General features: G+C 40.3%; 1 protein-coding gene across 1 annotated transcript in view; it reads right to left on the reverse strand.

Annotated features, from left to right (window-relative positions):
• Nucleotides 1-26,986, reverse strand: part of tfec (transcription factor EC) — a gene marked incomplete at both ends in the record, with an annotated part of 31,709 nt that extends 4,723 nt beyond the window's left edge. The window contains 3 exons of the mRNA XM_083907156.1: nt 743-844; nt 1,416-1,643; nt 26,762-26,986. Of these exons, the coding sequence (XP_083763282.1) occupies nt 743-844; nt 1,416-1,643; nt 26,762-26,986 (555 nt within the window). The remainder of the gene's footprint in view (nt 1-742; nt 845-1,415; nt 1,644-26,761) is intronic.

Raw genomic sequence — 26,986 nt, forward strand, 5'->3', positions numbered from 1 at the left:
TGGCGTGTGTGACAAATCTAACTACTACACGACTGAATCTGATAACGCTTGCTTGTCACAGCGATGGGAGGGAAAAGTGGAGAGGAAAAACAGACAAAAACAGCAGAAAAGTGCAGACGTTTCGGGAAAAATATCTGCCGTTGCTTTTCGTCTGCATTATCTCACCGAGATGGCAAGAAGGAGGAGGAGGGAGGAGAGTGCTTATCAAAATGAAAGATTGCAATTCAATTCCTCTCCTCTACGGTCCTGTGTTTCTGGATGTGTTGACACGGCGAAACGAGGTGATGCGTCGCGGCGTATGACTAATTGGGATGAGTCGATCCGTTTAAGCATGGTATCATGTCTGAAACCTTCAGGGAGTGTATGCATTTGCCCAATCCCCCCACTGTTTACTCCTCTGTCACACTCCTGTCCTACTACATCCTACTCCCCCCCCCCTCCCCCGTATCCCTACTCCAATCCATGGAGAAAGTATTTATCTGTGGTGTCACTTCTTGTCCTCTTAAGAATGTTACACAGCCACATCAGATTAAGCCTCTGCTGTTGTTTTAAACATAGTCTTTAAACTGTGAGAAATGTTGCTAAGCCCCAGTGAACTTTGACTCATCTTTAGACTTAAGCTGCCCCCCAAACTAAAGAAAGGTCCCACTTTTCCCAAGCGCCCTGCACCTCAATATTTTGGGTACAGAACATACGTATTAGTGCATTGTTAGAGCGAGAATTGAACGTGATTCATACTTACATTGGTTTGCATTATGATGTTAGGCTCCATGCAATCCAGGCCTCCATCATTGAAGCCGGATTCAAGACTAATTAGGTCATCGATAACTTCATCCATTGGAAACTAAAAGAAAACAGTAATTTCAGTGTATTGTCCCCGGAACAGGCTGATCGTGTTTGTATCAGGAATGTCGTTATTGTCCAAGCCCGATCTTTTGAACGTTCATTTAACGTTCAAATCAGAATAGAAACGAGGAAGAGAGGCTAATCCAATAACAGTCACGTTCTACTCTGCCGTGTTCTCACAGAGGCATCGGCAGAAGAAGAATCTGTTATCAAACTAGTTTTGAGTTCCATAATCAGAGACTCTGTCTGAAGTTATTGATGAGCATCAGAGAGAGAGAGTGAGAGATCAATTAAGGCATGACTTTGTGTCGATGATGAGTTGGAACTTGGCCATAACTTGTGGTGTTTTTGTCGCCATTGACAGATATTCACAAAGTGTCAGCCATCATTTATCTCTCTTAATCTAGAAGATTCTTTACATCTCTTAAGCGATAAACAATTGGCAGGAAAAAAGTGTTTGTGTGTGATTGAATCTGTGTTTTGAGTTTCCTCAATTTCAGTTCCATATATTCAGCAGTGTCATCATTCACATTCAGGGCGCTTTCTGTTTCGCGGGCTAGTTCACTCACCTCGCTGTCGTGGCTGCCCATAGTGAGCAGGGTAACGGGGCTGGTGGGGTTGCTGCTATCGCTGACGGACGGCATGTTCCCGGTCCTCATGATGGGCATGGTGGCCAGCGGCTGGCCGGGGGCGTGTGGGTGAGGCAACGCGTTGGAGGCCAGTGTCAGGTACTGCTTGACCTGCTGACTCTGGCTCTGGTGGAGGTGGAACTTGGAGTTCTCGAGGTGGCTCTGTACCTGCAGCGGGAATCATATCACACGGATGCTATCAGTGAGCTAGCTGAACGGACAAAAAAATATATATATATAATTTTCAGGGAGGTGAGGAGGTCGCTTTGTTGTTTTTCCACACCACTGAATCAGTGCTGACTGAGAGCATGAGCACAGCGGTTGCTTGCATTTGCCATTAGTCACTTGCAAAACATAACTTGAAGAAGTGAGTCATGTATTCATGACATTCATTAAGTTGACTGTGATACCGAGAACTAGAGGGTGACTCAAAAATGAAGCGGCTAAAAGTTAAAATGCCAACAGTCAAGATCGCCACAGAAATATGTTAAAGGTTAGAAAACAGCAAAACATTTTCATTCATTCAGAAGTCATTCAGAATTGTTCCACGTTCTTACATTTGAAGCTCCAGTCGCGTCCCGCATCATGTAGTAACTGCAGTCGGTTAAATGTGGCATTCTCAGGGAAAAAAAAGAAAAAGGCAGATAGTGCTCAAGATGGTGATGTTTTGATGTCGCACCAGGTCAGCTCGAGGGATCCAGATCTGCTGCTGCAATCCTGCTAATCGGCTGACTTCTGAGTGTCTGTCCTCGCCAGTCCCCTACCAGTGTCTTATAAGGGCCCTAAGTGAACTAATTAGGCCCAAAGCTGGGGGTAACCCTTTGTGTTGCGTAGCATGATAATCACTTCAAACACTGGACTGTCAGATCACCCAGGGTTTGATCACTGCAGGATATCTGCCTTTAGCCTCTATCACTAATTCACTGGGACCGCCCTTTTCTGTCCCAGTGGCCAATCGGCGCTCAGCTCCCGGTGTCCTCTGCTGGCTGCTTCAGGGGTTGTGGAAAGCACAATCGACCCTTGTTCCACACTGGGGGTTTTTAAATAACTCCTCTGATGCCATTTTTAACCATGCCTTTCCATTCATTCAGTGATTTCAATGTATACAGTTTTGTGTTATTGGTTTCTCCCAAACAACACGGGCAATAAAAGTGTTTTGAGGCCTTTATTGCTGCAAGTTTGAGGCTATTTTGCAGAAGGAACATGTCACCTAAAAATGTCTAATTTACTTACTAGCTCATGAAGAAGTCCATTGTTAGACCTTCTTTTTATCAGTTTACGGCCTGTTGAGTTTTTTTTCCCTCATGTAGAAAGTAATAACTCATTATGTGGAATCTAATAATATTGAAGTATTGTTAGCGGATATTTTTATAAAGTTAATCTCGCCTACTGTCTATTACCCCAATTTCCCAAAATACTTTATTCACTTTGCTATGGATGATGATCACATCGGAAACATTTTATGACTATAAATAAATACTTTTTCCATGACTGACCTCGGCAAATCAGCCGGCAGTAAAATAAACTTAGATAAGAACATGTGGGCGTTGTCGCCCCATTTCACTAGACTGTGCTATATGATATAACGGAAAGGAAACGTCCTATCTAGGAAGAATTATCTTGTCCTTATCCACGTTTGCTCCCGTAATCATGATGTCACTTTTAAAGCTCATTTCCTCGCCATAAAAACAGGTGTCGTGTGTGAGCGGAATTGCATAAAAAAGAAATCATCAACTGATGCTCTGTAAATTATTACAGTGAAAATGTAGATGCAGTGAGCAGAATTTCAGTGTTTAAAGAGGTACAAGTGTATAGTTCCATAAATCTTCAGATGTTATGTTTTCAACAATGAAAATGTCAAATGTCAACCAGCAAAACACTTTTAAAAAGCACAGCGACGACCAACTTTATATAAAAAGTCAGCATTAAATTCACCTTGTCAGCTAAAACTGCAGCTGCCCTCATTCACCACTCATCCACCTAAGCAAGAACAGGCTCATCACAATACTCAACTTGTCAGTAAATGACTGGGAGTTCTTATCGGGCCAAACAAGATGGTAGTTGTTAGTCAATCAGGATTTTTTTTTTTTTTCACTACGGGTAGCAGGAGGGATGCCAGAACTGATACACACACCACATCTGCTTTGTGTGACAGCAGATTGTGTGTGTTTTTTTTCACGTCGTCGGGCTTTCTCGCTACTGTAAATGCCGGAGACATGCTTGTTATCCACTTAAGGGAATCAGATTAGATTTGAGATGTAATGGACGCTTCAGTCACCAAGGTCAACATCGACAATGGCGGCCCTGTGCAAGTGTGAAGCGGACATGCTGGAAATTATCAACGGCCGCCATACACATGGGACAGGAACGAGATAAGGATCGAATCGATCGGAGGCTGGAGATTGAGGCAGTTTGTGACTGCGATGCCCGATGTTTTTAGACACACCAGTGTCTCTCTCTCTCACTGCAGACACCTGTTGCAACAGTTGCGGCAGTGTTTGAGGTCACAGACGGAGAAGAGGTCACAGATTCACTTCATTTTTTGTTTTCATTTGCACACAAATGCACAGCTATATATATATATATACATAGATATTATACTTTTTTTGCACACAAACGTACCCTCATAGACATCATGCATTTCCTAGTCATCTTACCCTAACTTTAACCATCACAACTAAACCCAATTGTAACCCTAACCCTAAACCCAGGTCTCAAAAAGCCCTTTAAAGATGTGAGGACCAGCCAAAAATGTCCACACTTTCCGTAATGTCCTCACAAAGCAACAAATACAAGAACACACAGGCACACACAGGTTTGCACAGTAGTTGAAGTGATGACCCTCATGAACATAATGCATTTCCTAGCCCCTAACCACCACAACTCAGTGCTTCACCATAACCTTTACCCTAACCCTAAAACCAGGTCTTAACCCTGAAAAAGCCCTTTAAACATCTGAGGACCAGCTAAAATGTCCTCACAAAGGCACAAATAAGTGAGGACCCTCAAAGACACAATGCATTCTTAGCCCCCTTACCTTAACCTTAACCTTAACCATCACAACTAAATGCCTAACCCTAACCCTAAAACCAGGTCAAAGCCCTTTAAAGATGTGAAGACCAGCCAAAGTGTCCTGCATGGTTTATCCAATGTTTGGTCCTCATAAGGCAACAAATACAAGAACACACACGCTCAAAATGCATGCCTTTCAGTTCTTAATAATGACTCTAAACATGTAAACAAGCATCTGCTCTTTAGAATATGTATAAGATATTTGTCTTACGTCCAATCCTCAATCTCGGTGGGTCCTAAAAACACTGCACACACACACACGCTAATTCACAGGTGTCTCTTCTCGCTCTTACTTAACACAGTTTCAGTCTTGCCCAAGTTCTCCTTTCACTTCAGAAAAATCTGGCTACTGATGAAACCGTGGCTGATGGTGACTTGAAAGTCTCTCTGTACAAATTATGTACAAAACCGAGTGGGAGCTTTGGAGTCGTTTCTCCAAATATGCTCTATTTTCCAAAATACTGTAACAGAATGCAATAGCAATGCTTGATTATCTTTTCTCCCCCCCCCCCCATCCTGAATCGACGCTGATGAGATGAAAGTGGAACAGAAAGCCTTCTCAGACGTGCTTACTGGACTTTTTTTTGCTGAGCGCGCTAACCAGTAAATCGCTGTAACCACACACCCAAGATTGTGAAATGTGACGGAAGATAAGACAAAGTTGTCAAACTGATCCCAGAATCCACATTCCACCGTGGCTATTCAGTTATTCTGGTTGCAAGTGCACACAATCCCCTCGCACGCAAACACAAATATAAACGCACACATAGTGACGCGCGCACATTATTTGTTAAATTCGGGCTTGCAGCTGGAGTCGCGTCCCCCCTACCTGCAGAAGTTGGATCTCTGTCAAAGTGATCACTTTGACCACACAACAGCGACTCATGGCTCCACAGAGTGACAGCGTCGACCCAACGCAGGAGCTGCGACTTTTTTCACAGAAGAAGAAGAAGAAGAAGAAGAAGAACTGTCACGGCTACAGCTGTTGTCTCGCCGAGACAGGGGAGAGAAGAAGAAGAAGAAGAAGAAGAAGAAGAGGAAGGGAGAAGAGAGGTTCTGCAGCCTCCTTCCTGAGCTTTTGCAGAAATATCAGAGAGGAAGGCATGACACATCAGCTTATTTGGGAGCCGCACAGGCCGCTTCCTGTGTGTGCGAGTGTGTTGGTACATGTGTGTGTGTGTGTTTTTGGTCTGGGAAAGGCCTGACAGAAGCAGAAATACAGATGGCAGTTAGGGGGGTTGAAGTGTGTGTGTGTGTGTGTGTGTGTGTGTGTGTGTGTGTGTGTGTGTGTGTGTGTGTGTGTGTGTGTGTGTGTGTGTGTGTGTGTTCATGAGTCGGGGCTGTAAAGAACTTGACAGAATGTGAGTTCCTGCTTGTGGATCACCACACTTTTCCTGCCTGCCGAACATCCAGCCCCGCTCAGCAGATTCTCCCAGGTTATCTGCGTGACACCCCGCTTCCCTTTGGAAAGGCTTCGCTCAGCCATCAAAACCGCAGCCACGGCTTCAGCCAGGGAAACATACAAAAAAAAGGAAAAAGAAACGCAATCTGTGGATGTGTGCAAAATATGCTAAAACACACAGACGTGCGCTCGCATAAACTCGGGAACACGTTCCAATCACTGTCACGTCGGTGTGCGACAATCCCAGGATTCCTGTACTCAGCAAAATAAAAAACGGGGTCATTGCAAGTACTCTCCGTGTTCTCCCTTGAATAATAAAGCATAAATACAATAAAGTTTAATTTACCTGTAAATTCCTGCTCGGGTTAGAAAGATAGATGAAACATTTATGCTCAACCGCATCCTCTTACTGACTTACTTTAATTGTTTTATTTTATTTATTTTCCACTAAATTCACCTGCAAATAATGTTTAGTAGTAACAACTTTGGCCTTACCATCTCTTTAATTGCAATTAGCGACCCTACATAGATAGAAAAGGTGCAGTGTCTTGAGGTTTGGGACCATTTAATACTCTCTGATGAGTCAGTGAATATCACAAGTTGAATTAAAAACGCTTTGCAGCAAGAAGACCCGGGTTCCTGGGTTCGAGCCCCGTTTGGAACAACTTCGGAACAAGGGCCGTTCTGCAAGGAGTTTGCATGTTCTCCCCGTGTGTGCGTGGGTTTTCTCCGGGTTCTCCGGCTTCCTCCCACAGTCCAAAAACATGGGATGTGGGGATTAGGTGAATTGGGCACTCTAAATTGACCGTAGGGGTGAGAGTGTGATCTGTTTGACCACTATAAAGCACAGTAAGCTGCCATCTCAGCCATCTTGGCTCTGCTGATATAGATTGCACTTTGTCCCAGATGTGTCCCTAAAGCTGGGGACACACTACAAGAATTTTTTGCCTGATTTTTTACTCATGAGTCACAGTTGGGCAGAGTCTGCACCAGTCGGCATCAGTTGGGTACAGTCGGCAAAGACTCGAATCGGCAAAACCAACTCTGGACGCAAATCATGTAGTGTGTAGTACTGATTACCGACACAACAGCAAACACAACAGCCAATGAACAATGAAAGAGTTGGTGTGACAGGAAGTAGCTGGAGTATTAAAACAACGATTGCGATGTTTTACTATAAATATACTATACTTTCAACTGTCGCCTTTTAGACATGGTTGCACACAGAGAAAACCGGTCTTGGTATAGCACGTAAAGCAATCCCTACAAAATGGAGCGCTCATGAGGAGAACATACTCAGCTGCTCTTCATATCTGTTGTGTATTTGCGAGAGAGTGTGTGTGTGTCTGTGTGTGTGTACCACCATTGCCCACGTGTATATTTGTCTTTCACTCGTTCTTCTTTTTTTTTAATGTCCGCTGTGCGTATCGTATCTATATTCCTGGCTGGCCGTTTTCGTCTCGTCCTGGTGTGAGCCAAAAGTGCTCACCTTTGTTAGTCCCCCCCCCCCCGCGTGGCATGTTTTAAACATCAGGGACTTCCTGTAAGAGTCGAGGCCTGCTTCTGAGACAACACTTCAAAGTGCATCTCCCACATCTGAGGACTGTTTTATCCTGCCAGAAAAGGAATGCATAATGGACACGGCACCGATGCACTTTTAATGATTTCCATATGAATTAAATATTGCGGCCATTTTAACTGGATTACATGTGCAACTGTGTGTGTGTGAAAGTTTGCACACGCGGTTGTTACCGTGATGATGAACTATGGTCTGCTGCTCTGCAGTGGCATAGCAATTATTACAGTTCCGTCTTAAGGTAAAGATACATTCTCAAAAAAAAATGTTGCATCTGTATGTTATGTACAAGAAAAAACGTTAATAATAGTACGTGCTGCAAAACTACTCTGTCTTTAATTGTAGTTGCATTAAACCTAATCTACAGTTTTGCTTTACTTACTAATGAGTTTACATACATTACGTAAACTTGCCCCAGTCAACTGTTAGGACTTCAGGAAGCTGAAGTGAGAGGGAAGGAGAAAGGAGAAGTCAGTGCCAGAGAGGAGATGCAATTACTCAAAATGCAATAATGCAATTTTTGCCGCTAAACCGGTTAGCGGTGAAAAGGCGTCTGTTCACAGGAACACCTCAGAGAGTGTAGAGCCTTTACTCACACAGACACAAACACCAATAAAGGTTTGAGAGTTCCTTATCTCTATTCTTAGTTGTCATGCCACCCGTTTAATCGTGTGTTACAGAATGTACAGCATGCCGCCCTAAATAAGTCAGTGTGCACACAGTTGATCCTAACGTTCTACGGTGTATTGTATGCGTACAGTTCATAACAAATAGGTATTCAGGTATACATTGTGCTTCATACACCCTATTTGTCTCCAGAACCCTTTTGGAGGGTTTCCACCAAGAACCCTTTATTCAGGAAAGGGGTTTTAAAGGGTTCTCTGGATCAAAATTACTGGAACCATTCGTGTTACCAAGAACCCTTGAAAATCCTTTTTTCAGAAGCAAATGGTTCCAGGTAGAACCTCAACCCTTGTAGAAGGACCCTTTTGGAACCCTTATTTCTAAGAGTGTAGAAATAAGGGTTCTTGTAAATGCTTGTTGTCTCTTTAAATGTAAGTCTACCATGATTCATTCTGAGTTGCAGTGGAGCATTTTGCACATGAAATGTATGAATAATTGCTGAATCACTGTTAAAACTGGATTTTTTTTGTAATCACTCTTGACTGTTTTAGTGACCACACATTTTCCAGAGGGTTGGGGTGTGTCCCAGTGTCTGTGATATGCTTATTGCAATCTCTTCCTCCTCGCATTTGTTATTCTTATTATTGCAGACAAAGTGTCGCCGTTACCGTAATTACGCGACGGTTTGTGCTATCGGACAATTTTCAGCGATTTCTGAAAGCCAAAGTGTGGTTATTACGGTATTTTCACTCGCGCTGTTACAGGAAGCGCGTGAATCAGCGGCTTTGTCACCAGAGAGGAGATAGTTGGGAAGAACGCCGGTACATAGTTTCCATTTTTTGAGACAAAAACTCGAACAAGTGTCATTTTATATATGTTTTATACTGTTCAAATTTCAGATTTAACACGCACAATCTGGTGTATGTGTACAAATACAGTGTTTTTTCTCTATAAAGTTATACATAATTTGTTAATACACTATTTTAACATGCAGTAAATAGCAAATAACTGCCAGATACTGAATGTTATTCTGGAAAAATGGGGCAAAAGCAATTTTTCTGGTCGTTTTATGGTTAAAATAAGCAAAACATATCTAAATCTGTAATAGATGCCTTAACATAGAGCTATTTAACCTTTATTTTGATGAAACTATTTCACTGACAGCACTTTTTAAAAGCTCTTTAAAAAGTTTGACCGTGTATTCAGATAATTTCTAGAGAAATGTGCTCCTATAGAGTTCCCGTTTCAAACATATAGGTGGGTTTATTGGTTTTCATTGGTCTTTACACGAACCAAGGGCCTTGCTTTACGCCATTATGAATGAAACCATTTTGTGCCCCGTGTTTCTTCAAACATCCCCAAACAGACAAAAGTGTGTGTTTTCCATTTGCATGAGAAAGCTCACTATGCAAACAAAGGAGAACTACATCCTTTCAAGTGTGTGACTGCCATCATAGCTCCCTGATGGGCTAATGAGGAGTGTGTTATTATCAGCAGTCTCAGCAATAGATGTCATTGATTGTAAAACACTGGAATTTGAAGCTAAGGTCGCTCCAATGTCCTCAGAAAAAAAGTCAAACTCTTGGACCCAGCGACACTACAGTAGTCTTATTATGATGATGATGATGCAGCTATAATCTCATTCATATCAGTATGTCTTTCTCTTCTCCATTCACATCAGTGTCTCTTTAAAGTCCTGATGGTTATGATACTGTAATATGAAGATTCTGGGCTAAAGTCACGAGTATGTCCTTATTGCTAAATCTGATTTCAAAGTATAATTCGATTAAGGCATCGGTGCCGGTGCGAGCATAAAAGGCTTCACGAAAAAAAAAAAAAAACACAGCTGCGTCTATGGCGTAGGGAAGTTGAAAAAAAAAAAAATGGTATCATAAATTTTACATTTTAATCTCAAGGAACATCAAAGGAATATGAGAAAATCTGTGTTCATGTGCTAAGGTGATAAACTAAATACTGTTTTTAAAACATCAACCTTAAATGCAGCCGATTAGAGAGTGATCAAGTTAGACTAGAATTCTAAGTGAATATAAACTCTCCACTATCGCTGATGTCTGGAGATATGGTTGCAGGCCTTTATTATTCTACTTGTGAATTGACTGATGCTAATCAATTTTCTTCTCCAGCCTGTATGTAGATTATTATCTGTAAAGGAGCTAATCAACAGTTGCCTATTGCTCACCTTATTTGCAGGGGCAAACTGCAGGTTATTATGGTATTGCACTGTATGCTGTGTTGCAAAAGTAAAGCTAGTTGCTAAAGAAGTGCCTGCTGGAAGATTTTGGGTGGATTTAGTCATCATTCTATTAGTAGCATTCAGCCATTTCTGCTTATTTATACTGTGTATATATATGTATATATATATATATATACACTGCATATATATATATATATATCAGTCAGTGTCGGTCATATTAGCTCAAAACTATACATGCTCCGCCATGATAGCGCAACTATAATAATAATAATATTTGAGACAATATTTCGCCGAATTTCAAAATAAAAGTGTTTCTTTTCAAATGGAACAATATTACACTGTATTTATAGGTCACCCTAGAACACCATTGCTGGTTGTTTTTTTTCACCCGAGCAAATACATTTTTGTGATTTTCATGAAAACCAAGTTTTCGTCTTCATTATTTTTTTTTTTGTATTTTTTTGTTCCCAAATTCCTAATTTTGGAGCATTTTTATATGGTCCTCTCGTGATGCTTTTCTTTCATTTTGTTAGACACGGCACAGTTTAAAATGAAAGAACACTACTTAAATTTGTCATGTATTATTCATGTTTTGATATATTTTGATGATTTGAAGTACTTTTTATTAGGTGTATTTATTATCTATATAAATGTATATATTATTATATATCTATATATTATATATATATATTATATATATATATATAAATAAATTCATGGAAATAAAATACAAAAACATACAACAATTAATGTAACTTGATATTGAGTGGCTGGTCTTATGAAATCGACTGGTGGTTTTGTTATGTATATATATGCATATGTATGTATTTACATATATGTGTATAATTATATATATATGTGTATATATATGTATATATATGTGTATTTATACACATATTATGTCCATATATATATGTGTATATATGTATATATGTGTATCAACATATACATATATGTATATATGTGTTGACATCCCCTAAAATCCCTCAAACAATTCAGAAGAGCTCACATCTTTGGCATCTGGATAAAGTTAAAAGAAGAAAAAAAAAGAAATCATCAGAAATGCAGTATTTCAAAGCAGCCCCTCTGACCTAACAAGCCTAAAAAGAAACCCTTCTCCCTCCTCTGACATGAGGAGAAATTGTGGTCTAAATTTGCCCATCCACTGTTCAAAAGCCTTTGGTGGACATATATATCGATCCTCCCCCTCTCCTCCCTCTCCTTTAACTTGATTGTGGGAAATTAAATAATGCAATAGCTGTTTAATGAGAACTAAGCAGAAAATCAAATCAACTTTGACCTTACCCGAACTAATGGTTTGTTCTGTGGACAAAGAGCCGCCTTGTTTGCTTCCGTCCGGCTATATTTGTGGTCCTGCTGTTTGAATCAAGTCGGAGTCAGTGCCAGTGCTTGTGTCCTCTCATTTGTGCCAGAGAGAGGAGGTAAAGGTGAAGACCAGAGCACGCATATTCACGTGCAGGACTGAGCAGTTCAGATTCGTACTTGCAGTACGTGCAGAAAATAGTGCATTTTAACTCGTTTCTTCTCTGGTTTTCAAACAGCCATGATGGTGAAGATATATGGATATGAAGATATCCGATTCTCACTAAGCAATATCTCAATTATTGGCGATCAAAATGCATGCAAGAATTTAGTGCGACAAAAAATTAAACCCGAGGGCTGTCGAATGATGCATTTCAATAGTTGATACCATTTTTATCGCGTTTAAAATTGTATTAATTTGCAGTATTTGAGTCCATATTAACAATGTAAAGCAACTTCTGCCAGTGTGTCTTGATTGGGAATCAAACGAACTCAAAGACGGTTAGATTATGAACTTGACTTTTACATTTATTTTGATGATGTCAAGCCAAAGAGTTGCAATAAAGCCTGAATAAACACAGTGTCTAATTCAGATATGTAAATGCAACAGCATTTTGCAGGAGTTTAGTTGCTTTCACTGTTTTTTTTTTTATTATTTGTATTTGTCTGTGTTATAAACGTCAAGCAAATGTTCTGATGAAACAACACAGGTGAACTGTTTTTTTAAGTCATGCCCCGATAATTAATGTGCCAATTGTAATAAAAGCTATTAATTCCTCCAAAGAAAGTACAGCTTAACACAATTAGTGAATAACTGTGAGGCGTAATTGCCGAGATTCCATTTCATTTAGGCAATTATGATGTCTCCGTTTTTAATAAACACAATATTTATTTCTCATTTTTTACTTCCTACTCGCCCTGATTAAATGGTGCCTCTCTGTCAGCCACCATCTACATCCACTTCACTTCCTTTTCAGTCCTGAAGAATTGAATCATGAGCTGTGCCTGATTTCAATTCATGTTCTCTTTGGCTCAAGTCTGTGCCAGTTCCAAGTGTGTTACCGTGTCTTACAGATATCGATCATTTGCCAATTTAAGGATTGAATGGCTTGATCCTCAAAAGTGCAGGTTATACGTATTCATAAAAGCCAACCTCCTTCCTCAATTAGTACGTTTACATGCACAGCGTAATCAAGACGTATACAAGCGGACTCCACCGCCGTAGGTGGCGCTGTATCTCAATATATAAGCTTGTGCGTATTGAATCAGTTTCCTGTTGAACTCTGTATGATTCGTAACCTGCTGTACAGCATATGGCTGACGGTCTGTTACATTATCCAGGTATGTTAGTCCGACTAAGACGAGCTGTTCTTAGTCAGACTAACGTACCTAACATGTAAACATGACATTAAGAAAACCAAATTGTTGTCTTAGTCCAACTTAAATCAGACTTAATACTTTTCAAAATGAGTGGATCATGAGAAAACTTGCCAATTGCTGTTGCTATTTTATGCTAACTGCTAATGCTAACTTAATAAAAATCAGTTTTTTTTGTTGTTGTTTTTTTTTTAATAGAAAAATCAAAATAACTATTTATTGTCCATTCAGAATCTGCCTGTTAGTAGGAAATCAATCTAAAGTTGATTAAAGAACTTGATTTGTCGTTGCCTCTCTCAAGCGTGATAATCCTTTCATCTTTAATGAAGTTTAGCCTCGGCAAACTATTCTGAGTGGCTTTACTCTGCATTACCACTGCTCTTTCCCAGCCAGCATGTCCATGTGGGGCCCCCATAAGGGTTTTATATGGGTCCCAAGCGGGTTTGTCCACAGTTTCCGTGGTGGCCCCACCCATGTTTGCCCACACGGACTTCCCATGTGGGGCCCAGGGATACCTGGGTACTCAGTGGGCATGGGATTCAAGTGGGCAAACATACTGTCAGTCCAATTATTACCCATATGGGGCCCCACATAGACATGCTTGTGTGTGTAGTTAGGATTTTGAAGTATGTCCATGTAACAAGGCATTAAAAAAATAGACTTCAAATCTCAATTTAATCTTCCACTTTTTTTTACATTTCCCTCTGTTCATCAATGTCTTAATTCCCTCTCTATCTCTTCATCTGTATCAGTTTCTCCCTCTGTGGTTATGGTAATAATCTGATGTGCAGGCACAGAAGGCACCAGTGCGAGGCTAACGTGACATGACACCGATCTTTTCATCACAACGGGGAGCCCCACAGACCAAAAGACTCACTTAAAAGGCGTATTTCAGGGTATTAATTGCTTGACATGGCTCACCCAGGTATGAGAAACCTTTGGTATGGCAATTAAAGGACTGGGAGACAAAAAAAAAAAAAAATAGTGTAGTCGTTGGCCAAGAGGATAGCTGAGAGTATGTAACAACCAGTGAGGTATTTGAAAATCACGTGTCGTGAGCAGACAAAGTTATGGTAATTAAGTTAAGCACCCCTCCTCCCCTGTTGCTCTTTCATGGTGTGTCTGCTTCTGTGCGTGAGTGAGAGTAATTTCACATGACCAGAGGTTTTCGCTCCAAAACTGCACTCTTTGACTAAATGAAGTTTGGGACAAAAGACAAAAAAAAAAAAGGGAAAGAAGAAGAAGAAGAAGAAGAAAAAAAAAAAAAGCGCCACAGAGATGTGGATCTTAATAGTTACCTTGAGGTGAACTGATGATGACTTATGACTTCAAAATTAGGCATCAACAGGCAGGCAGCCTATAATCTATACAGCTATACTGAAATTAGGAACTGTACCAATGCCAGAAACAGACCGTTAACTTGAAGTTGTGAGTCGCAAAGTACTGATATTTATACTAAATATATGATATGATTTAAACAACCATGTATGGCCAATATTGGTTTATTCTGTCTGTCTGTATTCAGTGGTAATAAATCAGTGTTTTATTTATTTAAGGCAAATAAGTACAAATTTCATAGCTTTTCATAAATTATCATTATTATTATTATTATTATTATTAGTAGTAGTAGTAGTAGACTATTATATTTTCTGTGCTCCTTACATTCAAATTATACAGCTTTAAAAATGACCAAAATGCCTCTTTAATCAAACGTTTATAAACGTAACAGTGTTGTCAGTGTCAGCACAGGCCGGTCTTTAAGTTACGTTAATGTAGTTGGAAGTTGATGATGAAGTTCAATGATCTGTTGTGCAGTATGATTACAATTCTCAACATGCAATAGACAATTACAGAGAATGCTGCATTATTAATATTACTCAATTTTGCAGCTCCGAGGCCAAATCTGACATTCCCTTCTTTTACGCATTTACATCACAATCATCACAACAGCAATAGGTAGGCGTACGTATCGGTTGGCACTTACCTGTCCGTACCAGTTATATTCCAGCATTGTGGCGACAACTTGTAGCATAAAGACACACGTGAACTGCTGACTAAAGAACTCTATGATTGTGGCCTCTCTTCCTCATCCCAACGTAACCACACGACTCTTACTTTTCCCCCCGGTGTGTGAGGTGATGTCGTCAGGACCTTTTGGGGGGGGGGGGGTGGCACACATTTGTTGTACACATGCAGGCGTGAACACACTCACTCACGCGCACACTCATCCCCGACTCTCCTGGCACTCCCAGGGCTTACGACCTGTTGATAATGACCCTGAACCCATTATTTTGAGTCAATGAATTGAAAGAAATAGGGCAAGGAATGAAAGCCACAGGGCCAATTAACGGCATTCTTTGATGTATTACCCTCGCTCGCCACTCAACCAGACCGCTCTGCGCCTTTTGTCTTTATCCCCTCTGTTATTCATTAATTATTCTGAGCGGGTCAGAGTTCACGCGGCTAATTATGCAGACCGTCCTTTCTTTGAGGAATGGCGAAAGATTCGCCAAACGCTGACACTCCCCCTGACTGTGCCCAGCCACCTTGAATTATGCCAATTATTCCAATTCTTTGATTTTTTTTTTTTTTTTTCTTCTCTTCTTGTGTTATCTCTCGCACACACACACACAATGTGTATTTAGAGTACAGGTTTTACAAGGTATACTCCATATAGATAACTATTCTTAAGATCTTGGGCCTCTGGATTTGTTAGTGTCCGGGTCATAAAACACAAACATATTAAGACAAATATGACGTACAACATTCTTGCGTCAGCTGTGTTGTCTGCTTTGCTTTTAGCGGTAAAGAGCGTGCTGTGCAGTCGTCTTAAGAGAAGAGAACATGTAATTGGAGTTGGAAAGATGATTTTGGAGATTGACAGAATATAGTAGTTTAATCATCGTGAACCATTCAAATGGGGACATTTCACTGATTCATTGCTTTAAAAGTTATCTTGAAGCAGATGGCCACGTAGACGAAACTTTAAAAAAAAAAGTTATGAAAAGATCCTTGGTTTTCTTTGATTGAAACTGATTTATCATCGTATCAGTCCAATTTACTGATTGAAGCAAAGGACATTGACGTAACATTTTAACTTGTTTATCCAATGTTTAATTTTGACTATTAAAGCTTTGTGTGGCTCTTATCGATTATTATGACACATTAAGATTTTTACCTGCAATTTCTCTAGTTACTGTGAAATTTGATTTACGATGACAGCGTCTAAAGATTTTTTCTATCGCCTGAAAAAATTACAGACTGATGATAAATATCAACTATAAATAACTATGAAATAATAATTATTAGAATTAGAATAAACTTACTGTGAATTGGCAAACACACGTCTAGATATAGAAAGAGTTACAAATTAACTCATTTATGTTTAAATACAGCCTAAAACCTGTCAGAAGCACATACCTAAACGAACCAACCATCCAATAGTTGACAACTCACAAACAATGATGAAAAATTTAAGATTCAGCCATAAAAAAAAACTTTATTTGGATAAAACTATACTAAAAGTGTTTGATTTTTTTTTGTCTCCAATTACTTTGTGGGTAAAAACACCCTCTGATTTGACTGATGGACCAAATACAAAAATCGGAGGTCTTTGCCAATCTGATTGCACTTTGAATCCACATCTCTCAGACCATAGCTTGTCTTCAAATGCACCAATATTCACTGTGTTTTGCTTTCAACTTTATAATCGTCCACTTCAACAACCTGTCACGATGTGTTTGCCACAGCCTTCATGAACCGAGAGGCCGTTTTTCCACAGTTAACTACTTTCATCCTCTCTGCAGACGACCTGAAACCTTATGGCGCTTTTCCACAAAAAAGTTACTACATAGTTCCGGAACTATGTAGTAACTTTTTTGTTTTGCTTTTCCATCAGTGATAGTACCTGGTACTTGCTCTCTGGACAGGTTCCAAGCAAGCCGAGCCGATACTAAAACATGACGTTGACAGACTGCAGATTGGTCAGAGAATGAAACCGAACAATGCCGAACTGTAGATCAGTTGAAAAGATTTGGAAAAAAAACATGCGCTAATCTCTAACATTTAGCAAAGAATATGTCTGAAATCTCAATATTTAACAAAATGTGCTGCCTCACAACCCCTCACGCCGTATTTCAGCTCAGAGTCTGCGCAGGAAGTACTGAACGATTCTGTGAACAAATCTTTTCGAATGAACCGATTCTAATGATTCAGTTACACCGAAAACAACTGCAATAGTCACTAGTTTGTGTGATTGTGTCGCTTATAAAACGAAGTCACTGCGGTTTCGTGCAGCCGTGCTATGATGACTCTGCCCACATTGAGGAAGTACGATAGTAGTGGTAAACGGGGGGTGGGGGGGACTATATATATATTTCTTATTGTTACTATTGTTATTACATATAAATGTGACAAAACATCCTTTCGGCATAGTGCTAGTAGTGTTTTCACGTGATCACCGGCACTCGCATTTGTTTTCACCCAAACTGTGATTATTGTTGAGATAGGAAAGTTACGTATACTGTGTGCTTAAAGGCTCTGTTAACTCTTTGTTTCAATTCCTTTTGAATGTGTTTTCTTGAAAGAGAGTCCCTTGTAGCACACGTTGCTTTGGGCAGCCCTGAAAGGTTAGATCCTCAGGCCACGTCTGTGTCCCCGACGCCACTGGCTAAACACTGCGTGCCACTCTGACCTCCTTAATTTGGCGTTGCCTTTCGCAACTGCTCATCCTAGTCTTTCAACACGAGAACAAAGGGGTAGGGACGTCCACAAAGGGTCTAGTTGAGATCATGTAGTAGCCACAAGCCAAAGACGAGAAGGATTCAACAAGTTGACAAGCTGTTTGATTCTTTTTTTCTTTCAATGTAGATCATATCTTGTGGTTGCTTTCTTGCCAGGAAGTTTTTGATGGAAGTAAAGATAACTTCAAAGTAAGTGAGACTGAAAGTGTTGGCTTGGCTTCTTTCTTCTTCTTTTTTTTTGACACTATTAAAAAGTCAAAGAACATTAGATTAAATTCCTGTTTTACAAATTCACCTTTGAAAAAAAAATGAAAACAAAACACTATTCCCATGACACGCTGACAGAATCTCACTTTTTTTTCCGAAATCCACTGCACGTGCACGACATTCTGACTAATCTTTGCAAGACGGAGATCAATTTCACTAATGCTTTTAAACTAAAATCACTTTTTTGTTCCATTTACTCTGCCAGTTTACCAGGACATTTTCAATGTTTCCGGGGGGGGACAGTGCTGACATGACAGCAGTAATTTATACGGTGCATTCCCTCTCAAACCCATGCTCACATGCAAATGAATGCGATGCTTGGATCACAAATATACAAATACAGGCACTCGCAAACCTACCGGGGGTTCCTGAATAACAATTCATTGTTCTTGTTTCCCCCTCTGAGCTTATCTAGCCACTGGGTAGACCTCCAGCCCACTCCTCCCTCTTTCTTAATCACAGATTCTCAATCCCAGCAGGAAACCTCTCCTGGTCCCAACACACAGTCTCTGTTTACCCTCTCTCCGATGCACCCTGTTCACCTCCCCAGCCAACACACTAGCACTACTACACTCCACACATTGTACTTTTTTGACCCTTTTTTTGAATCCTATTAGTGTGTAAACTTAGTTTAACTGAAGAAAAAAAAAGACTGTTGACTTCACTCAATTAGGCCTAAAAGGATTACTTTGCTGGTATGGGCTTGAAGGTTTAAATAGGAATGGAATTTTGGCAGACACCTGCTCCATCCATTGCATTAATCCTATAAAGGCTATGGCGTATTCAGGGGCCCCAGTGATGCCCAGGGTTGAACGGTTGAATGAAAATGCTCCACTAGGTGCTTTGGTATCAGCGTTGATGGCATTAGTGCCAGACGGATTGCGGCCAGTTGGTGAAAGAGCGTACTGCTCAGTGGGTTCCCATGCACAGTCGTCTCATCCAACCGTTTAATTGAACTACTGTCCTTGTTCTGGTGTGCAGTCACGAGCAGGGAATTGATTTATTGAATGAAGTGTCCGCCTCTGCTGTGCTTGGTGGCGATACGCCAGTTTGTACTTGGTGTTCTCTGGTTGACCTATGTCATCACAAAACACAGTGTCTTTCTACCATATATTCACTCCAATATACCTAATTTAGTTTCACATTCAGTCCATAAATGCACCAGTCACCAGACATTTTGTTGAAGTTTTTAATCGTTGTTGTACTTTTCCTCTATTTACCATCTTCTATTATTTCTGGGTCAAAGCCCAGGGGACAGGAAGTGCCAATTTGTGTCCCGTTCACCATTTTACGTATGCTTTAAAAATCCAGTTTTCGGCGGCCTAACAAAATAATTAGATTATTCTCTAACATCATTCAGTTCACTTAGTTACGCTACTAGTGCAGTGAACCTACTTAAGGACACGGAGTTAATGGTCACGTGTAGCATGTAAATAAATACCAGAAATGTACACTACTGTTCAAAAGTTTGGGGTCCCCTATACAATTAAAAGTCACACATTTATTCATCAAAAGAGTTGCAAAATGAATACAAAATATAGTCAAAACATTGACAAGATTAGAAATAATGATTTCTATTCAAAATAATAATTTTGCCCTTTCGTCAAAGAACCAGCAAGACTGTTTTCAGCTGTGCTAACATCATTGCACAAGGGTTTTTTAATCATCCAATAGCCTTCTAGCGCGATTAGCAAACACAATGTACCATTAGAACACTGGAGAGATGGTTGCTGGAAATGGGCCTCTATACACCTATGTACATATTCCATTAAAAACCAGACGTTTGCAGCTAGAATAGTTGTTTACCACATTAACAATGTATAGAGTGTATTTGTGATTATTTAATGTTATATTCATTGAAAAAAGTGCATTTCCTTCAAAAATAAGGACATTTCTAAATGACCCCAAACTTTTGAATAGTAGTGTATAGTTCAGTCAAATAAGACAAAATTTGTAGTAGAATAAAACCAGAAATGTTTAAGTTTACGTTTGTACAAACCATATATCCATAACTACCATTTACTCCTTGCAAATACATGAAATGGTTCAGCTGTATTTCTGCAGTCATAATAGGACATTTTGCCACTTGGGTCCAATAAACCTCTAGGAAACATGTGAGAGATGCCTGGAGGACCATGTTCCAGCACACTGCCACAGGAAACAAACCCATTCTGAGGATGTTTGTGATGGTGGTCAAAGAAAAGGAAGGTGTAAAGAGCAGGGCCAAGATAAGAGTTGAGATTTGAAGGGCTTGATGAGGCCCGTATTATTAGGATAGACAATTACTAACAGTCATTGTCTCTTATACTTGAAGACAAAAGGTCCTTTTACCACATCACTGATTGCTTTACTGCTTTATCTCATCCACTCAAACCCTAATCACCTCACTCCTTCACCCATCCAGCCCCTGTGTGAGATATATATAACAACTTTTTTTTAAGTGTAACTTGAGGTAATTCTCATAACTGTATTTAATCAGGTATGCAATGATATATGATTGTGCACACAGACGAGTATATTTAGAAGCACTAATGCAATCAGATTTAATCTAAAGTTGGCAATGTCATCTCAGGCCAAACCGAGTTCCCAGACAGACTCCTGAGTTAATTCCCATTAAGTGATGACATGAATTGAGATATTAACCCCTTGCTTGCGGTTGACCGTATCCATACCAGTCTAAAAATGAGTCCAATTATAGCAGTGTTCCATATCGTCCTGTGAAGAAAGGAAGCAACTTATTCTTTGAGGCGCGATGGGGGAGCTACAGCTAATTGTAGATGACACTCAGAAAAATTCACACCTCATAATAACCTTAAAAACTTCAATGGTGTAGTTGTCATGAGCAGATGTCCGATTGGAGGAAGAGATATTGGATTTCACTTGTCCTTGTTTTCTGTTACCAGTTTTCTCAAGTATAACATCTCAATCAATTCAGAAACACATCAATGCTCACGTCTCTAAATGTATTACTCGATTGGAACAAATGCCCTCGAGTGTAGTCAGTCCTCTTCGTCACTAATCACCATTCTTCCCATGAGTGTCATACCAGGTCTCATACCAACACCTCACAATGTCTTTCCCGGAGGTCTTTCCACAACTCTAGATGCCATGAATAGCTATCTTGGTGGCCTTGAAACCCCCCCAATGCCCCCCACCTTTAGGGATTATGATATGTTTTATCCAGACATGGTCTGTGTTTTTGTTCTGTGTGTCCATTATCAGGACAGTCTGGTGACTCGCTCTCTGCTATTGTAAGAACAATTGGTGTAAGACGAGGTCAGGATGGTTAGGGTGGATTTGTGTCCAACGTCAGACACTAAAGAATCAAATGTGAAGCATTAAGAAGAATGTTCTGTCTAATCCTATTAGTGTCCGAGATAGCCCTTTCATAATAAAGATAAATCGCTCTGAAAATGCACTGTGAAACAAGTAATTCCATCACCTCAGCATATACAAACTCCCACTAATGTTTCCAGCATCAAAATGTAATGACGTATGTAATTTTGTTAGGGGAAGTCCAGGAGCATAGTGATCAAGGAGGTTAAATTCAACAACAAGTCTTGTCTCCAATTTTGGGGGCTGCATCCTGGTCATTTAAGGTGAACCTGCTACATTGCAAACTTAATGTATCCACGTCATTGGATTTTCTCATTGAGCTTTCATGGACATCCCCTGAAACTGTCATCAAAATCCATTGTATGTTTTATTAGTCATGGGCCCTCAATTCGCCAGACTTTTGGCATTCTGTGGCCACGGTTCCATTCGTACTAATATGGATGTCCACACCAGTGTAGACCATTCTACAGTATGTCTGTGTACACGATCTCACATTCCATTCTCGTCGCGGAAATTTGGTCCATTTGTACGTCTTTGTGTTCCTTAAAGGGTTGTACCGGTGCATGCACCCGTAGACCTCAGAAAGTAGAACCATGTACCCTTGAAAACTTAAGTGGATGGTGACATTTAATTCGCACAGACCTTTGACGACTTCTAGACCTGGAAAGTATGAATCCAGACTCATGATGCCAAAAGACAGACGTGTCAATTGCTGGCAAAAACACAACTTCCTTAGTGGAGGCTCCAGTTCTCCATGACTGCTGTTGAAGGCCAGTACTTCAAGGCCCAATCTGCTACAGACTGCCATGTCCTAGGACATGAGGGGTCAGTGTGGAAAAACGAACTACAGTTCCCAGAGGTGGTTATCACTGCATGTCCATATTGAGACTGCATTATGGTCATCTGAAGACTGGAAGATAAGTCTGGGCCCTGGGTATTTCAGGAAATGTATAGGTTGCTTTAGTGTATTTGTGTCCAACACACTGTAGTGGTTCCTAAATCCAGGATGCGAGGTGTCATGAAAGTATTTTTTTGAGTATGAGAAAACAGCTCAATCCTTTACACATGGTACAGCCCCCTCGGCAATGACTTCAAAAATGTCCATTAGCTTTCATAACTGCGGTATGTTAACGATGAGTAGTGCAGCTTTCATATGTTTCCAACACAGAGTTACATCTGAATTACTGCGCTGGACTTCTGTCTTATTACTTCATTCATGTATGCACCGAGTCCAGCAGACAAATAGCGGTCCAGCCATAGCCGAGGCACTCGGCCAGTCCAGATGGGTGGTCCAAACCCATGGCTGCTGCTCTCCCATGCTTTACCCTTCCAGAGTCCTTACTGTCCAACACCCAGATTAATTTGCTCTCTCTCTCTCTGTCATGCATTCCTCAATTTTTTTTCTTCTTCTCTCTTCCTCCGCGCCAATTTTAGCCCATTTTCCTTCATAACTTATTACCCCAAATATATTGTTAACGTTAGCTCCACTTTTCTCACAGTTCTGGACCGTCTCTCTCTTTCCCGTCATCTGTAGGTGGTGACCGTTTGGATGAACCGAGAAACGATGCGAGTCATTTGCTTACGCTTTGCAGTCAAAAAACTTCACAGCGCAAAAATGATGGATCTCCACAGTTAATGGTTTTAAATTAAGTTTTGCTGTAACAAGATTACATTTCTCAGGCAAAATGCATCGGTCAGGCCGCTGCATCTGTCTTCGATTACCACAGTACAAGTTGTACAAGCTGGCCAGTTGAATTTGTGGAAATGTTTCAAAACGACACACTAAAGTTTTGTGTCCGTTTCCACCATGACTCACGAGCTCTGCCACGGCTGTCAGACAAACAAACCCTGATTTGTATCAAGGTACTTGCAATGTAGTATTTCCAGAACACACACATAGGGCCTAATATGACAGTTTTGTGTGAAGACTAAGGATATTATGCACTAATCTACCACTTTATTAGGTGAACAGGATGCATAATGAGGTGGAAAAGTGGCACCAGGTGTAGTGTTCTGCTGCTGTAGCCCATTTCGCTTCAACGTTTGATCGTATTTCGAGATGGTCTTCTGCATATCTTGGTTTTGATGGCTAATTATTTGAGCTACTATTGTCTGTCTATCATTTTGAACCACTCTAGACATTCTCTTCTGATCAATGGCTCAATTTCACACTGTATTTTCTATTTTTTTTGGACAATTCTCAGACGACTATAGCGTTGGTTGTGCATGGAAATCCCAGTTGACTGGCAGTTTCTGAAATACTCAAACCAGCCCAAATGGCAGCAATAACAAAAGGTCACTTAACCCTTCAACACCTAAGCCTCAAAATGTCCGTCTGGACTTATTATTTATTTATTTATCTTTGCTTATTTTAACCATAAAAGGGCCAGAAAATGTCTTGTGCTTTTGCCCATTTTTCCAGAATAACTTTCTGTGTTTGGCAGTTATTTGCAATGCATGCTAAAATGGTGTGTTAACAATTCAAAATAAAAACATTTATAAAAAACACTGTAGTTGTACATAAATACAGCTTTTTTGTGTTCAATTTGAAATTTGAACAGTATAAAACATATTTAAAATAAATATGTCTCAGCGTCCAAAAACAGGCTGATTCGTTAGCACCAGTGAAACTTCTCAGCTTTCGGAAACTGTTGGAATTTCTCCGATAGCACAAACCGTTGCACAATTACGATGTATGCAAAGTGCACTTGTTGAACAGTTAAATGCTAAACTACCATTTCTAATTATCCTACACAGTAGTTGACCAATATATTGAAATGTTCAGGTTTCTGTGTGGAATTATTATACATATTTTCATATTGTATATATATATATTTATTATTTCTATCATTTTTATCACCATATCGGGTCAAATATAAGCCTTTCTCCGAGCCAGAGCCATTTCTCTTTTTCCCTACTTTGACATCATCTTCACCTGCATCTACCAAACCACTCTTCCTCTTGTACTGAAGGAGGCAGCTCGTATACCCTGAGGCGTATATTGACTGCACACAAACACACACACACACTCACACAAGACCAGCTTTAGCACATGAAAGGCCTCCCACAGAAGTGAAAAACATAGTGCAACAATGCTTTGAAGTCTATCACTCATCCAACTAATGTAGGGATGTTTTCTGTTCCTGCTCCTCTAAAAGTCTGATTCATATCTCCTTTCCAGAAATTCTCGCCCCGAAGCCTACTGAGACGGCCGATCTGGGAGTTATTTGGCCCCCCCCCCACAATGGCCTCATGTATTCTAAACATACAAAATTCATCCTCACTTTTTGCATCAAAGCAATGCAGGAAAATAGATGTGATCCTTTTCTTTTTTTTTTCTTTCCTATTCCCAGATTTTATTTTATTCATACAAGAGCACACAGCTCACATTGAATGGCGCAGTAATTGCTCGCGGTATCCAGATCTTCCGGTTTTGGCTCATTGATCTATCGGAACCATGTGCGTACAATGATGCCACAGTCCGCAGAGACGGAATTCCAATGAAATCAGTTTATTCAAATGTAAAAAGCAGCATTAATACTATTACGCTGGCATGTTTTATTCGTGGCAGGTGGTTACTGTATTGTTTTGCCACTAGAGATCTCTTAAAACAAGATTTCTGATTGTTTCATCTTCTTAAATGTGATTATTTTGCTGGTTTCTTTGCTCCGTTTTAACTGAGATCATCATCTTGACAACATTTTTGGACCAAACTATTATGCGATGAATCGACAGATCAATCGATTGTGAAAATAACGGTAAGTTGCAGCTCCGGTTGCAACTGTAAGCATCATTTCAGAAGAGATAATATAGAGTCCTGTAAAAGTCTACAAAAGTCCAGCAAATTCTGTGATCACTGGCTTTTGGATTGGAATCATGTGACTCAATGTTGGTCTTATATATTACTAAGCTGTTAAGGAGTTTAACTCATGTAACATGTATGTAATGATCAAGCATGACTTGTATAAACGTGGCCTAATAAAACTTTTTTTTACATTAATTATGATTTAAGAAAGATGGGGGTCATCTTCAGATCAGAATACATGATATTTTAATCTGCAGAAGCTGTTTTGTTTCTTCCATAAAGTCGTAGTATCAGTAAATTATACTCTATGGTCTTAATAACATTGTTGAAATAACACAGCTGATCTTACACAGGACTGTAAATATTCTTTTACGGCAGTGATAAGATCCCTCTAAAGGCCTCTAAAGAGCTCTGATGAATATTCCACAGTGATGCCATTGATGTTGTTTACATGCAGCAGAAAGGAGGAGATTCACCACAGAGGGCCTGCTGAGTTTACAGCCTCGTTTGGTTTTCACATTTATGACAGCTGATGCGCTTGATGACGCCTCCGTCATTAGACATGTGATGGTGCATTTAAACATGTGACATTTTTTTCATTCCGACAGCTACTGTAATTACTGGTGGTGATTTATGGGTTATTAGGGAGGGGGGGGGGGTAAAAGCATGTGGACAAGAAGCCATTGATGGTGGGGGGGTGGGGGGGGGTTGTTTATGCTTGTGATTGCAGTTCATTGTGTGTCCACCATATAAATGTAATGTGAAGACATTAAGAGGAACAAAGGCAGTTGAATGTGGGAAAAAAAAAAACAGAGAATACCACAACCAAAGTCATACAGAGGTTTATAGCTGTACCACAAAGTTCTAAGATATTGGTCAATAGCTGGATAATCAGCCTGTTTGAGCCACACTTAAAGGATATACCAGTAGAGATTACAGCACTTTAGATTTACCGGTGATTTACCGTTTGATCCTTGATCCTGGATTATCTCAACATAGTTTTGATGGTTTTTTAATGACATCACATTCCCAAGGAATGATGTCCAACCAGTTTTCCAATGTGAATTTCTGGTTTTATACTGGAATGATTGGATTATTGGGCCACACGGTTGTTTAGCACTCTTGCATTTGCAGCAAGAAGACCAGAGTTCACGACCCGGTCAGAACAAGGGCCTTTCTGCATGTTCTCCCCATCTGTGCGTGGGTTTTCTCCAGGGTTCTCCGGCTTCCTCTCACAGTCCAAAAACATACAATATGGGGATTAGGTGAATTGGTCACTAAATTGACCGTAGGTGTGAGAGTGTGAGTGAGCGAATGGTTGTTTGTCTCTATATGTGGCCCTGCGATGGACTGGCGAACTGTCCAGGGCCTTTCGCCCCTATGTCAGCTGAGATTGGCACAGCCGCTTGTGGAGGATAAAGCGGTAGAAGTGTTCATCAAACATCTTTGTCGCATAACAATTTCAATCTGTCCGATACCTTGGGTGAATAATTGTTCATTTACTCTGGACAGTTTGATTTGTGTGACATTCTGTTGTGTCGACCTACCTTCCATGTGTTGTGGGGTTGACGCCAAGCAGGGGCATGTGCTGCGGCGTAAGCTCGACCATAGGGATGCTGCGATGGAGAATGGTGAACGGTGCCGCTGGGACTTGGCAGACGGAATTGAGGCCAACTGTGTGGATACGGTCCAGAATTATAGAAACCCAGCTGTCCGTCATCTCTCTGATTAATCACCCACTGGTTGTTTGGACCGGAGCACGAGTGGAACAT

This window comes from Microchirus variegatus, assembly GCF_963457635.1.
Source record: "Microchirus variegatus genome assembly, chromosome: 20".
NCBI lineage: Eukaryota > Metazoa > Chordata > Actinopteri > Pleuronectiformes > Soleidae > Microchirus > Microchirus variegatus.